This window comes from Acomys minous (genome assembly GCF_964271855.1).
Source record: "Acomys minous genome assembly, chromosome: 15".
In the NCBI taxonomy this organism is placed as follows: Eukaryota; Metazoa; Chordata; class Mammalia; order Rodentia; family Muridae; genus Acomys; species Acomys minous.
The window spans coordinates 75,899,848-75,912,773 of NC_140497.1; the positions used below are offsets into that span (position 1 = coordinate 75,899,848).

The window sequence follows — 12,926 nt, forward strand, 5'->3', positions numbered from 1 at the left end:
TGCTTTTAACCACTGAGCCATTTTCTCCATCCCCATAAAATATTTCTCTTAAAATAAACAAGCACATATTAGATTCGTTTGGCCTCAACTCCAAAGAGCAAATGTAGGGTGAATTTAAATAGAAGTGATTGGATATCAGTGTTATTTTCATCCTGGAATTTTCTTCTTTTCCCCAAATGCCTTTTTAATCTCTGGACCCTGGGTGGCTTTCCTTCAAATTGGCCATCAGCTCTGCAGGGAAGTGCTTGCTTGGTCCTCAGCCATGCCTTTGAAGAGTCCTCTAGCTTGCGAAGGCTTTATCCAGGCCCCTGTGGTTCCTGTACCTAATCTGTTTGAAGGAGGGCATACCTAGCTCATCACTGTCCCTGTCAGTAGATGGATGGTCCCACCAGGAGCAGGGCACACAGGTCACTGCAGACATTCTAGAAAGCAGAAAGACAGAGGTGGTAGAATTATCCTCGGAATGCTAGCATCTTCTGGACCGTTCTCAAATGGAGTCTAGGGACACAGACTGATCTAGTGCTTTCTAATCAGCAGTTTGTTTTCTCGCCCCCCACACCTTAAAAAAAAATAATCTTACCTCCTCCTGGCCTCTTGCCAGAAGGGAGAGGCACTTGACTTGAGTTGGAGTCTGCCTCTTTGCTCTCCACCAGCCCTGTTCCAGGACGGAGTGTGTGGTGTCAGGAAGCTCCGCACAGCACCTGTCCCTCCCCCACCCCCTGCTCTTGGCATCAGACAGGCTTAGATCTCTTCTTCCTGGCTAGGAACCCATACGTCTCCACCACTTGCCTTGGCAGCCTGGGCCAGCTGCAGCCATGACCTGCCTGGCTTCCCCAGCGTCTGGATCATTATCACCTGCTCCTTGCAGAGGCTTCCCTGGCTTCTTACGTTGCTGTGCCTCTTTTTAATTTGGCAGTTTCTCTGAGGAAGACATAACTTTGCCATGATTTTGTCTAAGGCTTTGAACTTCAGATGCAGCGCATGATAACCTCCAGAAGGAAGACTGTTTTTCTGTTCTTTGTATTTAATTAAGTATTGCTGATTAAACTGATAAAAAAAAAAAGATCCAAGATGAGGCCTGAAGGTAGAGGCTGGCTGGTAACTCACTCTGGTGGGAAGGCTCAGCACCATGTGCCTTATGTGGTCCCCGGCTTGTCTGCCAGGAGTTTCTGAAAAGCAAACATCCTCCTTTTCTTTTTGCTCCTCCCCACCTCTCCCTGTCTCTGTCCCTCTCTGTCTCTGTCTCTCTTTGCCTCTGTGTCTCTGTCTCTCTGTCTTTCTGTCTCTGTGTCTCTGTCTCTGTCTCTCTCTCCCTCTGTGTCTCTGTCTCTCTGTCTTTCTGTCTCTGTTTCTCTGTCTGTCTCTGTCTCTCTGTCTGTGCCTCTCTCCCCCAGATCCCCTCTCTGCCAAGTTTTGAAGTCGGAGATGCTTGCTAAGCTTGGCTCTGAACTTCCTACTCACAAATATGGGGATGCCCCTCAGCTGACTGATGGTTCAAGATTTCTACATCTCTAAATTTCCTATTATGTTGGTGGACAGTATTCTCTTTGATTCTAGAAATGCAGTGGCTGGGTCAGTTCTCAGCATGTGCCAGGCTTGCTCAGGAGTCTGCAGCAGATGACCAGAGCTAGATGCATGAAATAACCCGTGCGTTTGCGTGCTGAACTGCTGATTGTAGCCCCGGCTTCTGTTGCTCTCCCCAGAGTGCCACCCATCCTGCAGGCAGTGCCACGGGCCTCTGGAATCGGACTGTGTCTCCTGTCACCCTCACCTTACTGTCATCAGTGGGCGCTGTAAGGCCAGTTGCAAGGAAGAACAGTACCTGAACCTTGTTGGATACTGTGCTGGTGAGTGAGTGGCACCTCTGTGTTCCTAGGATGTCCTGGAGCAGCTGCTGGGGCAAAGAGGCACTGGTATTGGTCTACTTGGCTCAGACTACTAACACCTTTTTTCCCAGTAGATACTTGTCTCTTGTCCAGGAACTGATTTTACGATATTCTCTCAAACACTTGGTAAATGGGGATTCAAATGTAACTGGTTTTGTTTGGTTGGTTTTGTTTTGTTGGTTTTTTTTTTTTTTTTTTTTTTTTTTTGCAGGGGGGTTGGGGGCAGAGTTTGAGATAGGGTCTTATTTAGCCCAGCATATCAGTTACTTTCTTTTTGTTGTGATAAAATGCAGAAAATGACTTGAGAAAGGCAGTTTCTTGGCTCACAGTTTTGAGGGCACAAATGTGAACGTATGGTGCAGGAGCCTGACACAGCTGGTCCTGTTTCATCTGCACTGAGGAAGAAGAGAAGGGAATGTGGCCCTTACCTTGTTTTCTCCCCTTCGTCCCATTCCAGACCCCAAACTCAAGGAACAGTGCCCCCTACATTCATTCAGAGTGTCCCTTCCTTCCTCACTCAGCCTTCCTCGAAAACACCCTCACAGACTCATCCCAAGATGGGTTTCCATGGTGACTCAGTTGAGCTGGTGATAAAGGCTAGCTGCGCACACAGTCTGGGATCAGCTGCTGCTGTAGCTGAGAATGGCTTTGATCTCCTGCCCCTCCTGCCCCTACCTCCCAAATGTGAGGATTGCAGGGGTGTGCCACCGTGTCTAGCTTCAGACAGTACTTAATAATGTTCTTTTAAGTCCAGGAAGAAAAATTAGACTCTCACATTAATGGAGAATAAAGTGATGATTATAGTACTGTTGTATCCATTTTAGGGTAACAAAAAAATGCATTCTCAAAACATTTGGCCAAAAATTTTCCTCCTGCTTACATTATCTTTGATGGGACCCTTCACCCAGACACAGAATCTTAGGGAGGTTAAGCTAAAAGTAGACCAATTTTTTTTCAGGAGATGATTTTTTTTCCTTCCTCATTTTAGAATCCAAAGAAAGGAGAGAAGAAAGGAAGGGAGGGAGAGAAGGAAGTAGGAAGGACTTGAAATGTTAAAAACATTGGATCACACATCATCTGTGACCATCCACCTGGCCATTCATACAACAGCATCAAAATGTCTATCTTTTTAATCTACCAATGGATAGGTTCTCAGAATATGGTGTGTGTGTGTGTGTGTGTGTGTGTGTGTGTGTGTGTGTGTGTGTGTGATGTGCATGTCAATGACCCTGCCTCTGGTGAGTGTAAAGCTTGTCGTATGTCCCCCCACCCCCCTCTAAATTGTAAGGACGGTTGCACAGGTATACCTTCAGCAGCACTGCCACACTTCTGAGGAGCTGGGCTGAGGGACATTCTCAGATGCTGCTTAGAAATGGGAAAGAGGAGCAAGCAGAATCTGGTGAGAAACAGCCAGGTATGCGGCTTATCCTTGGAAGGACCTTTGGCCCAATGTCTACCTCCCAGGGTCCACCAGGCAAGGTCATACTGGGATAGTGCCAATAACTGCCATCTTGTTTAGTTCGGGCATGTAGTAAGCCATCGTCATTGTTCTCAATGTGGCTGGTTGCTACCAGTGTCTTGCTACATGCATGCTTTCTTTTGCTTACGATCTTAGACATTGATATTGGCCTTTAGGTTCTAGGAAAATGGCGGACCGTCCAGTGCAGGGCTGCGTTGGAACAGTGATGAGTTCGGGGCAAAGTGTGAGTCACAGAAACAGTGAGCTGAAGTTCGGCGTCTAGGTTTGAGTCTAGTTAGAGGACTGGCTGGAGCGTAGCTCAGCAGTAAAGCCTTTGTCTAGCATGCACAAGACACTATGCTCCATCCAAACCAACAAAGAAACACAAATGGTACCAAATATAGGATGCGGTGTATTGCTGGTGCTGCCAGTTGCACTCAAGGACTGTCTTAGGAGGAAGACACACATCAGTGTCCCCTCCCAAAGGAATGTCTGATGGTAGCTGGTGTTGACTATTACAGACAGAAAGTCTGAGTTTAACTGCTGAGCCTTACTTTAAGGTATGCAATCTATTACCATGAAAACTACGTATCAGTCAACTCGATGTAACTACAGTAAAATACCAGATGCAGCTAGCTTATAAAAATAAATGGTTCCTTTAGCTCAGAATTTTGAAGGCTCAAAGCTCTGGCACTAGCTCTAAAGCTCAGTATATAAGGACCTCTTCTCTCAGCTATGTCTTATTATAGGAGAAACATACATGTATGAAACGTGAATGGAAAAGCCTGTGCTGTAGCATGGGAAGTCGAAAGGGGAGATGGAGTCCTACAATCTCCTTAGGATGCCACTAGTGACCCAATAAACTCCAGACAGGCTTCTGCCACCGACTTAGCCAGTATCGTGACCCTGAGGACTGAACCCTTGAGGTCCCAAACCAGACTGACAGCAGGTAGTAGAAGTGTATTAGTTGCTGTCGTGAGGAGGCACAGAGACATCTCAGGCTACTTAAGGGGATGAACCAAGGAGACAGTTAACAAATGGTACAAACAGATCTATGTGCTGAAATACCTGCAGGTCATAAGGACTGTAGGAGTTCAGTGGGGCCTGGGAGGAAGAACAAGACATGGAAAGGTTCCACAGAGCAGGTGAAACCTAGCTTACTGCCTGCTGATCAGCAGGCGTTGAGTTAGAGAGAGGGAGAGAGGGCCTGTCATTCTACCAGGAGCCAGACCTGGAAAGTAAAGAACAGGGGTCATATATGTCCAGTGAGTGAAGAACATGGCTGCCGCTGAAGTATACAGGTTGGGAAATTTACACTGGAAACGGAATGTAGAGAATGTGATGTTGTGGGCAAACGTTGAGGCTCGATCTTGAGCGCTGTGAGTTTGGGGGACAGCTGTGGCTTGTCTAAGGGTGTGTTGTGTATAGTCTACAAGCTGAGAGATTGGCCACTGTGGGGAGGGACTGGCTTAGGGACAATACTGGTGGGGGCGTGTGCACTATCCCTATCATGGTAGATTTTCTATTCCAGTCTGTTTGGCATGTGGACCCTAAAACTTTTATCCTATGACATACATCTTATAAATGTATGTTTATATAAGGAGATTGGAACATTTTAATAGTTAATGAACTGTGTTCTCTCCAAAGTTCAGGACACTCTATGATAGTAAATTAGATTCTTAGGAGCTGTATTAATTTTTAAGGCCAAAGGAGCCATTAGAACAGAGAGAATCATGGGACTGGACTCAGTGACTTTGGAAGTCCCCGCCCCAAGTCTGGGGAGAACAGGCTTCTTGGAAATGGGCTGGGAAGAAGCCTGGCTGTCCATGAAATTGTGTATGTTCCTGGCTTCAGATGAAGTAGTCATCACCCATTGCTCAGAAATACTTGTTGCATAGGGATTGGTATACATGTATTTCAACTATGAAGCCATCAGAAGAAATGTGTTAATGTAGTTTATTTTGTCACTAAACGTATGACTTTCTAAATACTTTCCACCTCTCTGTAACACAGTCTTTTATTTGCTGGTTCATCAAGTGTTTAGTAAACCCATGTTCCTTGCCAGGTTTGCCCTGTGCCAGCTCTGGGGATAGAGATAAAGATGTGTTACTTTGACCTAAGAAATGTAGCTTAGTGATGGATGTACATTCCTCTGCCAAGGTTAACATAGCAAAATACCAGAGACTGGGAGACTTTAACAGCAGGAATGGATTTTCCCACTGCTCTGGAAGATACAACAAGCCCAAGATGAAGGTACCCACAGGACAGGTTTCCTTTGAGGCCTGAGGCCTCTCTTTGCTGTGAGATGTCTGCCCTCTTGCGATCATCTTCTTTGGGGGGCTGGGGACAGGGGTATTACTCTGTAGCCTAGGCTGCCTTGGATATCATGATAGTTTTTCTGCCTCAACTCTTCCCCCACCCCCCCACCCCTCGCAACCCCCACCCAGGACTGGAATTACAACCATGACCTGGAAAATTTTTAAACGGGAAGTGTCAGAGTCACCTTTCTGGGAAGAGAAAGATTACAGAAAATGGCTTGGGAGAAGTTGAGGTGAGGGCAGAAAGGCCTTTATGAGACAATTACAGGAACCCAGATGCACTTTTAAGCCAAGGCTGAATGTGAGGAAGGGACTTGGCCTCAGTGGGTGTAAATGATACATTAGAATGGTCCATGGCTGTTCGCTATTTGCCAGCAAAAATGATCCAAGAGGGGCAATTTCGTGTGGTGTAATTGAACAGAGCAACAGGAATCATCGTTCCCTTGTCATAGTGGTGGGGCAGCAGGAGAGTCACAGGGCATCCAGGTTTCGGGTCATGGCCAGTCAAAGGACAAATGTAAGAGGCAGTGAAGAGGACACTTTCATGTGGACAAGTTAGGCTTGGCGTGACAGTTGGACATCAGGGGTGCTGTCCCAGAAAGGCTGAAGGGATATGTAAATAACTACCGGGTCATTTCTTACTTAATATTATCCTGAACAGAAAGCCCTAGAACTTTATTTTTTACATTGAAATGTTGCTTTAGTTCATAATAAGTGTTATAAACGTTCCAGATGACCTTCATCTGGTGGTGAGGAGCTGTGTGATGACAGACCAAACAGGCTGACACACACCCAGACTGTGCAGTGTCCTTGGAAGTGTCCTTGGGGTCCCTCAGAGAGAAGGACTCTCTCTGTCTTCTCTGGTATGTGAGCATCTTCCAGGGGCCCAGGGTTTACTCACGGGATCAATTCTTTATCTAAGCTGCACCCGCGATCATCACCCAAGACCCTTTAATTGCACTTAGCTGTTCAAAAAGAAAATTCCACTTAATCTATCGCGCGGACAAGAATAAACACATCCTGGGAACAGGTCCAATGACTTCACTGTGTTCTCACATATGGAGATGTCATACATGGGGGGTTTTCTCTCCAAGCCTGTCAAAGCAAATAGATAGTTGGAAGATTTAGGCCAGGGCTGAAGGTTTTCAGCAAAGACAGATGAAGTGGATGAGAAACAGGAGTGCGCTCGCCTGTCAGAGACACAGCTAAGCGCTATGGAAAGCCAAGCGTTTTCTTCATAGTCCCCCCCACCCCACCCCCCCGCACATCTCTACATTATCAAAAAATTCCCAAAGCCTGAGGTGCTTTCTGTATTTGTCTTTCTCAGCTAAAAGCTTTCTCCTGTTCACAGAAGAGGGTGAAATTAAAAAGAAAGCTCAGATAAAGCCCTAAGGGGGAAATGTCCAAGTGTAGATGCATTATAAAAAAAAAAAAAAGAAAGAAAGAAAGAAAAAAAAAAAAACTATGCCCTGGGCCCTGCAAGCACTGGGTCGGATGGCTGTGCTCGCTTCTCAGGTCGTAGGGGAAAGATGAGACTACTGAGAGGGGGTGGCTGAGGGCGGGGCGCTGCTTTGTGGGGATGGCGGAACTCCAGGGAGTCAAGACTTGATCACTGCTTCTGCTGGGATGTCTTAAATACTGCTTCACATCCCCTGCTCTGCCCAAGAGCATAAACAAACGGAAAACCTATCAGAGAAACACTAAGTCTGAGCATTTTTTTATGTTGCATAAAGTTTAACTCTAATGGTAGTTATAGCTGTTAAATGTAGCCAAGACTCAGCCACAAATTTGGAAAATGAACTGCGATTCTTAAATTCTTTGGCGGGGAGTTTCGGTTAGGTAAAATGAAGCAACTTTCACTGTTACAGGAGTTTGAAAGGCTTACAGATAGATCCGCTATGATAACAAGGGCTGGGTGACACTCCCCAGACAGCTGACTGGACACTCCCATCTACCCCCACCCATTTCACCCAGTATAATGTCTCACAGAGGCTGCCAGTGGCTTCCAGAATTCTCTTGGGGAAGTGTTCAACTAATAGCTGGCATTATTATTTTAAGTAATTCATTGTCACCTACTGAAATACAACGAGACTATTAAGCTGTACATAGATTTCAGTTTGGCTCTGTCTACTTCCCCTCCCCTTCCCTCCCCTCTTTTCCCTTCCCCTCCTTCATCCTTCCTTCCCTCCCTCCCTTCCTTCTGTCTATTTTTTTTCTATGACTAGACTGCAGAATCACCCCAACAGATGGACCTTTGTTACCCTTTCCTTGTTAAAGAATACTGCTGTTCATATTTTTTTTCTTCCAAATCATTAAGACGAGCAATGCCCTCTCATCCATTTCTGAGTCATTTCTGTGGCTTTCTCCATTTCGGAAAGTAGGGCCCACGTTTTTGGTGATAGTGTAGACAGGCCCACATGAGAAGAGCCCAGATCTCCATTGCGGAAGAAGCTGATAACGGCGGTGGCACGCAGTGCTATTTGGGGGTTTGAGTTGGACACAGAGGAGCCACCTGGGAAGGAGCCCTGAAGAGTCCCGCTCCCTGACACTCAGACACAGGAGTCGGGCAGTTCCATTTTGCAGCAGCTGTTGCAGGGAGTTGAGCCGCCACTGTGATGAGAATGAAAAGGCAGAGGCTTTAAATGCTCTGAGCTAGGCCCTGAGGAATCATGGGTAGCAGTGGTTGTGGCCTTATTTTGATCATGAAACTGCTACCCATGCTCCTTCAGTACCTTGCTCAGAGCCCTTTCCTTCCAGAGCGAGCTTCCTTTTGGCATCTTCCACATTGTCATTTCCCAGTGTGCAGATTGTTTCTTTCGTCTACTCGGCGCTGACTCACTCGCGTCCTCTGCAGAGGATCAGTGTGGGCATCTAATAACAGGTGGCTCGCGCTCCTGAGGAAGTGTGTGAAAAGCGCTAGGCTGATTGCTTCCGACTCGTTTTTTGCCATTTAACACTCATGTGATCTTAAGGGAGGTGGTGCGTCAATTCCTGCTTTACATATAAACAAACTGAACTGCAAGACAGCTAAATAACTGACTCAAGCTAGAAGGATAGGACCCAGACTGAATCTGGAGACTGGGATCTTATAATTCTCTCTGTCATGTGTTGAACTCCACAATGCTAAGTACGGCTGAGCACACACATGAGGGACCCGGGGACAGCTATTTTTGTTGTTTGTTTGCTTGGTGTGTGTGTGTGTGTGTGTGTGTGTGTGTGTGTGTGTGTGTGTAGGTGTAGTATGGTGTTTGAATGTGTGCAGTGCTAGTGCACAATGTGTTTGTGTGTAGAGGCTAGAACACCGTCCACATCCACCTCCTTTGAGGCAGAGTATCTCACTAGCCAGAGACTCACCAGCTAGGGCAGACTGAGTCCCGGGATCTTTCTGTCCCAGCCTCCCCAGCACTGGGTTAAATATGCATACTATTCCAAGACTGGCTTTTAACATGGGTTCCAGGGATTTGAATGCAGATCCCCGTATGTGTGAGACAAATACATCATTGACTGAGCATCTCCCCAGCTCCATGTCAGGTGTTTCGTGCATCTGCACACATGCAGTCTTTGTCTGCATATGTGTTCCTGTGTGTACACGCATCCACATGCACATGAGCACGTGGAGGCCAGAGGTTGATGTCAGATGTCTTTCTCGATCCCTGTTCACCACATTTTGAGGCAGGGTCTCTCCTTGGATCTTGAACTCACTGATTCAGCTGCATGGGCTGGCCACTTATCCCAGATTCCTTCCACTCAACTGGCTCCCCAGCTCTAAGATTATAAGTGCCTGTCACCGTGCACGGCGTTTTTATATGGCATCCAACAATGAAACTCTGGTCCTCTTGCTTGTAAAGCAAGCACATCACACAATGAGAGCCCCCCCACCATCAGAAGATGGACTGGCAGGGATGGTTATATAAGATGATAAGGGAGATTAGAGCCTTATTTTTGAAAAAAACTGGCAAGAAGTGCTGCTGTGAATGCTGAGGAAGCGGATTGCACTGCCATGGGTGTCCCGCGTGCTCCTCTACAGTGTGTCCTAGCAAACTGAATAAATAGCAAGGAAAAAACACTCTTCCACAAGACTCCTCAAGCTTGGTCTATTGTTTGGCTGTGGGTCTCTGCATCTGTTTCCATCAGCTGCTGGATGAAGCCTCTCAGAAGACAGTTATGCTAGTTCCTGTCTGTAAGCACAACAGGGAGTCATTAATATAGACAGGGGTCAAGGGCACCACAAGAAGACCTACAAAGTCAACTTACCTGGTCCCATGGGGGCACACAGTGACTGAACCACCAAGCAAAGAGCATGCAGGGGCTGGACATAGACCCCCTACACATATGTAACGGATATGCAGCTTGGTCCACACGTGGGACCCCTAACAACTGGAAAAGGAGTTGTCTCTGACTCTGTTCCCTGCCTTTCCCCTGGCTGGCCTGCCTTGTCAAGCCTCAGGGGAAAGAATGCACTTAGTTCTGCTGTGACTTGAGGTGGGGGGCGGTTGCTACCTCCCTTTCTCTGAGAAGAAGGAAAGGGGGGCATGGAGGAAGGTGAGAATGGGAGGAGAGGAGGGAGGAGAGAGGGGCATAGAATCAGGCTGTAAAGTGATTAAATAAATTGAAGAAAAAGAAAAACACTAACCATGCTAAATTTTAATAATCTATATCAACGCACATCTACTTTAAGCTTTTAAGATGTGTATGTACTTGAATGGTTTTTCAGAGTGATATCCAATAGGTGTATTGTTCTTTTCTCTTAAGTAGCACATACTTTTGTATGTGTTGACACTCTTAGAAGGATTTGCATAATTGTCGCTTCCATGGTTAAGTGGCATTCAGTGATGCTGGCCATTTTCCTGTTGTGGTAGCTGTTGAAAAGAAGGAGATAGTTTAGCTAGCATGTTAAACATGACTTGCAAGGCTACAACTATGACTAAATATGCTTTTGTTGTCAGTAGTAATAATAGCATGTTTTGGGATTTATAATTTTCTAAGTATTTTATCCTCTCACTGGATTAACCTATAAAGCCTTACTGCAGAGTTGTAATTACTAGAACATTCCACTATATGAATTTGGAAATAAAAGCACCGTCTGTTTGACCAGCATATAGCTTGTGCTTGAGAAATGCTGAGTAAAGCAGATGACCGGACTGGGGCTACATGGCTCGAGCCCCATCCCTCCCTGCCCTATGGTAACTTGATCAAGGAGTTTTTTTCTTAGTATGATCCATATTCTGTTTTTATCTCATCTTCCTCGCCCTCCTCTTCGTTTCATCTGGTCCTGCTCTTCTATCTCTGTATATTTTCAATTTCCTTGTGCCTTCTATTTTTTTTTAACACCCGCTTCTTTATTTCCCTTATCTCCTTCTTTTGTAATGCACTTTCTTTTCTTATTTCTCATCATGTCACCCTATCTCCTATTGCTTGAACTATGAATTGTATATCCAATCTCTTTCTGGAACTTTCCGTGATTGTCTCCTCCTTGTTCCCTCCATTTGTGTTTTTATTCAAGGGACCACAGGGTCTGCTGAGGGATGATTGAATACTTCAAGGCATTTCCTTTCTTTGGTCTTTTTTTTTTTTTTTTTTAAAGAAGAAGAACATGCTCTATGCTTACATCGAGGGCTTACAAATTTAAAAAGAGAGAAAGAACAAGAGCTTGTATTGCTAATCAACCTTCACTTTTGACCTAAGCAGTCCCTACCCGGCTGTAATAGGGACAGAAAGACCTTAGAATGCCAATCACAGGCTTTCACTGAGGCCACTGTTGCTAATGTCCAGGAAGGACAGGCCCAAAATGCAGACAGGGCTTTTGTGCAATCTGTGTTTACAGGACACCGCTAAATCTAGGTGTGGTTACCTCTTCAGTACTAAAGGCAATCTCGTCCTATGACTGCACTTGCCTCCTTTTCCCACACACTTGAAAATCTCTTTGGCTGACTTGCAGTGAGCAAATGGACTGACTTCCTCTTAAACCTGCATATCTTCAGCATGAATGTTGGTTCTGATTGGGCCCGCTACATAAAAAGTTTGTAGATTTACTGTCCACACGATCTTCACTTCAGTCACTGCAGGGGTTGTTAAGGGCTGGGCCTCTGGTTAGTGATGCCTCCCTTTTACAAGCGAAGAAGCTGGCATCACCCAGTTTCAAGCTGGGAGCCAGTGCAGCCAGGCTTTGCACCCAGGCAGATCTGCTTCTGAGGGCCCAGTGTGGCCCTAACACGTCTTGGCAGTCACTTAATTTACCTTCTTTGATGTTCTTGAGACTTGGCCTACATAATCCTCCCACACCTCTGTAGCTCTTCCTCCAGTCAAGCCTCACTTGGCATTGCCACCTAGTCACAGCTCAACTTTCTCCTTTGGTTTGGAGGAATGACAGCATCCAACAAAACCCACCAAAGCTCATAGTTTCTCTCAAATGTCTCTGCATTTTCTATTTCCATTCTTTTACTTGCTCTCAGCCACCTATCCCTCCGTGAGCTGCCTCCTCCAGCCAGCCAGTTACTCCTCCTCTTTCACACAGCCTCTTCTGCGCTCCCCTGACCCTCCGCTCCCTCCACCCCATCCTTTGGGGCATTCTTATCAGTTAACAGCATTCTTTGTGTTTCTTTCTTTCTTGGATTCTGTTCCAAGTGCACAGACTCTCACTCCGCTCCGCCCACAGGGACTCCAAACTAAAGATTCTCCAAGGATACCCAGGCTGCGTGCCACGCCCACAAGCTATTTTTCTTTCTCCTCAGGACTACTTGTTTCTCTCTGTGATTCATCTTGTAATCAGCCCAATTCAGATCCACTGAGCGACACCCATTTCCAACCCGGTCTAGCCTGCAGTGTCCCTTGGCTTTGGTTCGTTTTTTTTCTGTCTTCCTGTTACAGCCCAAGCGTAACTCCTCCCACAGGGTAACTCCTCCCACAGGGTAGCCTCATCCCTCCCTTACAGTATCTCTTCATTGCTTCCCAAGATGGCGTCAGTCTTTGAAGATCAGCCTTGGATTATAAAATAGTCAAAGACCAAAACGCTGTGATGGCTCCCATTGTCTTCCGCATCAAAGTCCACATCCTGGTTTCTAGGCCCGTGCTCCCCTTTGATCCCTGTTTTGGATGTTGAGACTCCATTCTTACCCATGCTTCTCTCCATTCCGTTGTGATCCACTCCTCTGTGCGTGCAATCTGTTGTGTATTCTCTCCGTGACATGAGTGTCTTCAGTGGGCGTCACTTTCAGGCATCAGCTAAGCACCCGAGTTGTGTGTCCTGTGTAGAAAAGGTGTTCT

General features: G+C 46.2%; 1 protein-coding gene across 2 annotated transcripts in view; it reads left to right on the top strand.

Annotated features, from left to right (window-relative positions):
* FRAS1 (Fraser extracellular matrix complex subunit 1) overlaps positions 1-12,926 on the top strand; it is a 408,415-nt gene that overhangs the window by 231,418 nt on the left and 164,071 nt on the right. For both annotated transcript variants that reach the window (XM_084760406.1, XM_084760407.1), the window contains one exon: positions 1,704-1,847. In XM_084760406.1, coding sequence (XP_084616532.1) covers positions 1,704-1,847 — 144 coding nt within the window. The remainder of the gene's footprint in view (positions 1-1,703; positions 1,848-12,926) is intronic.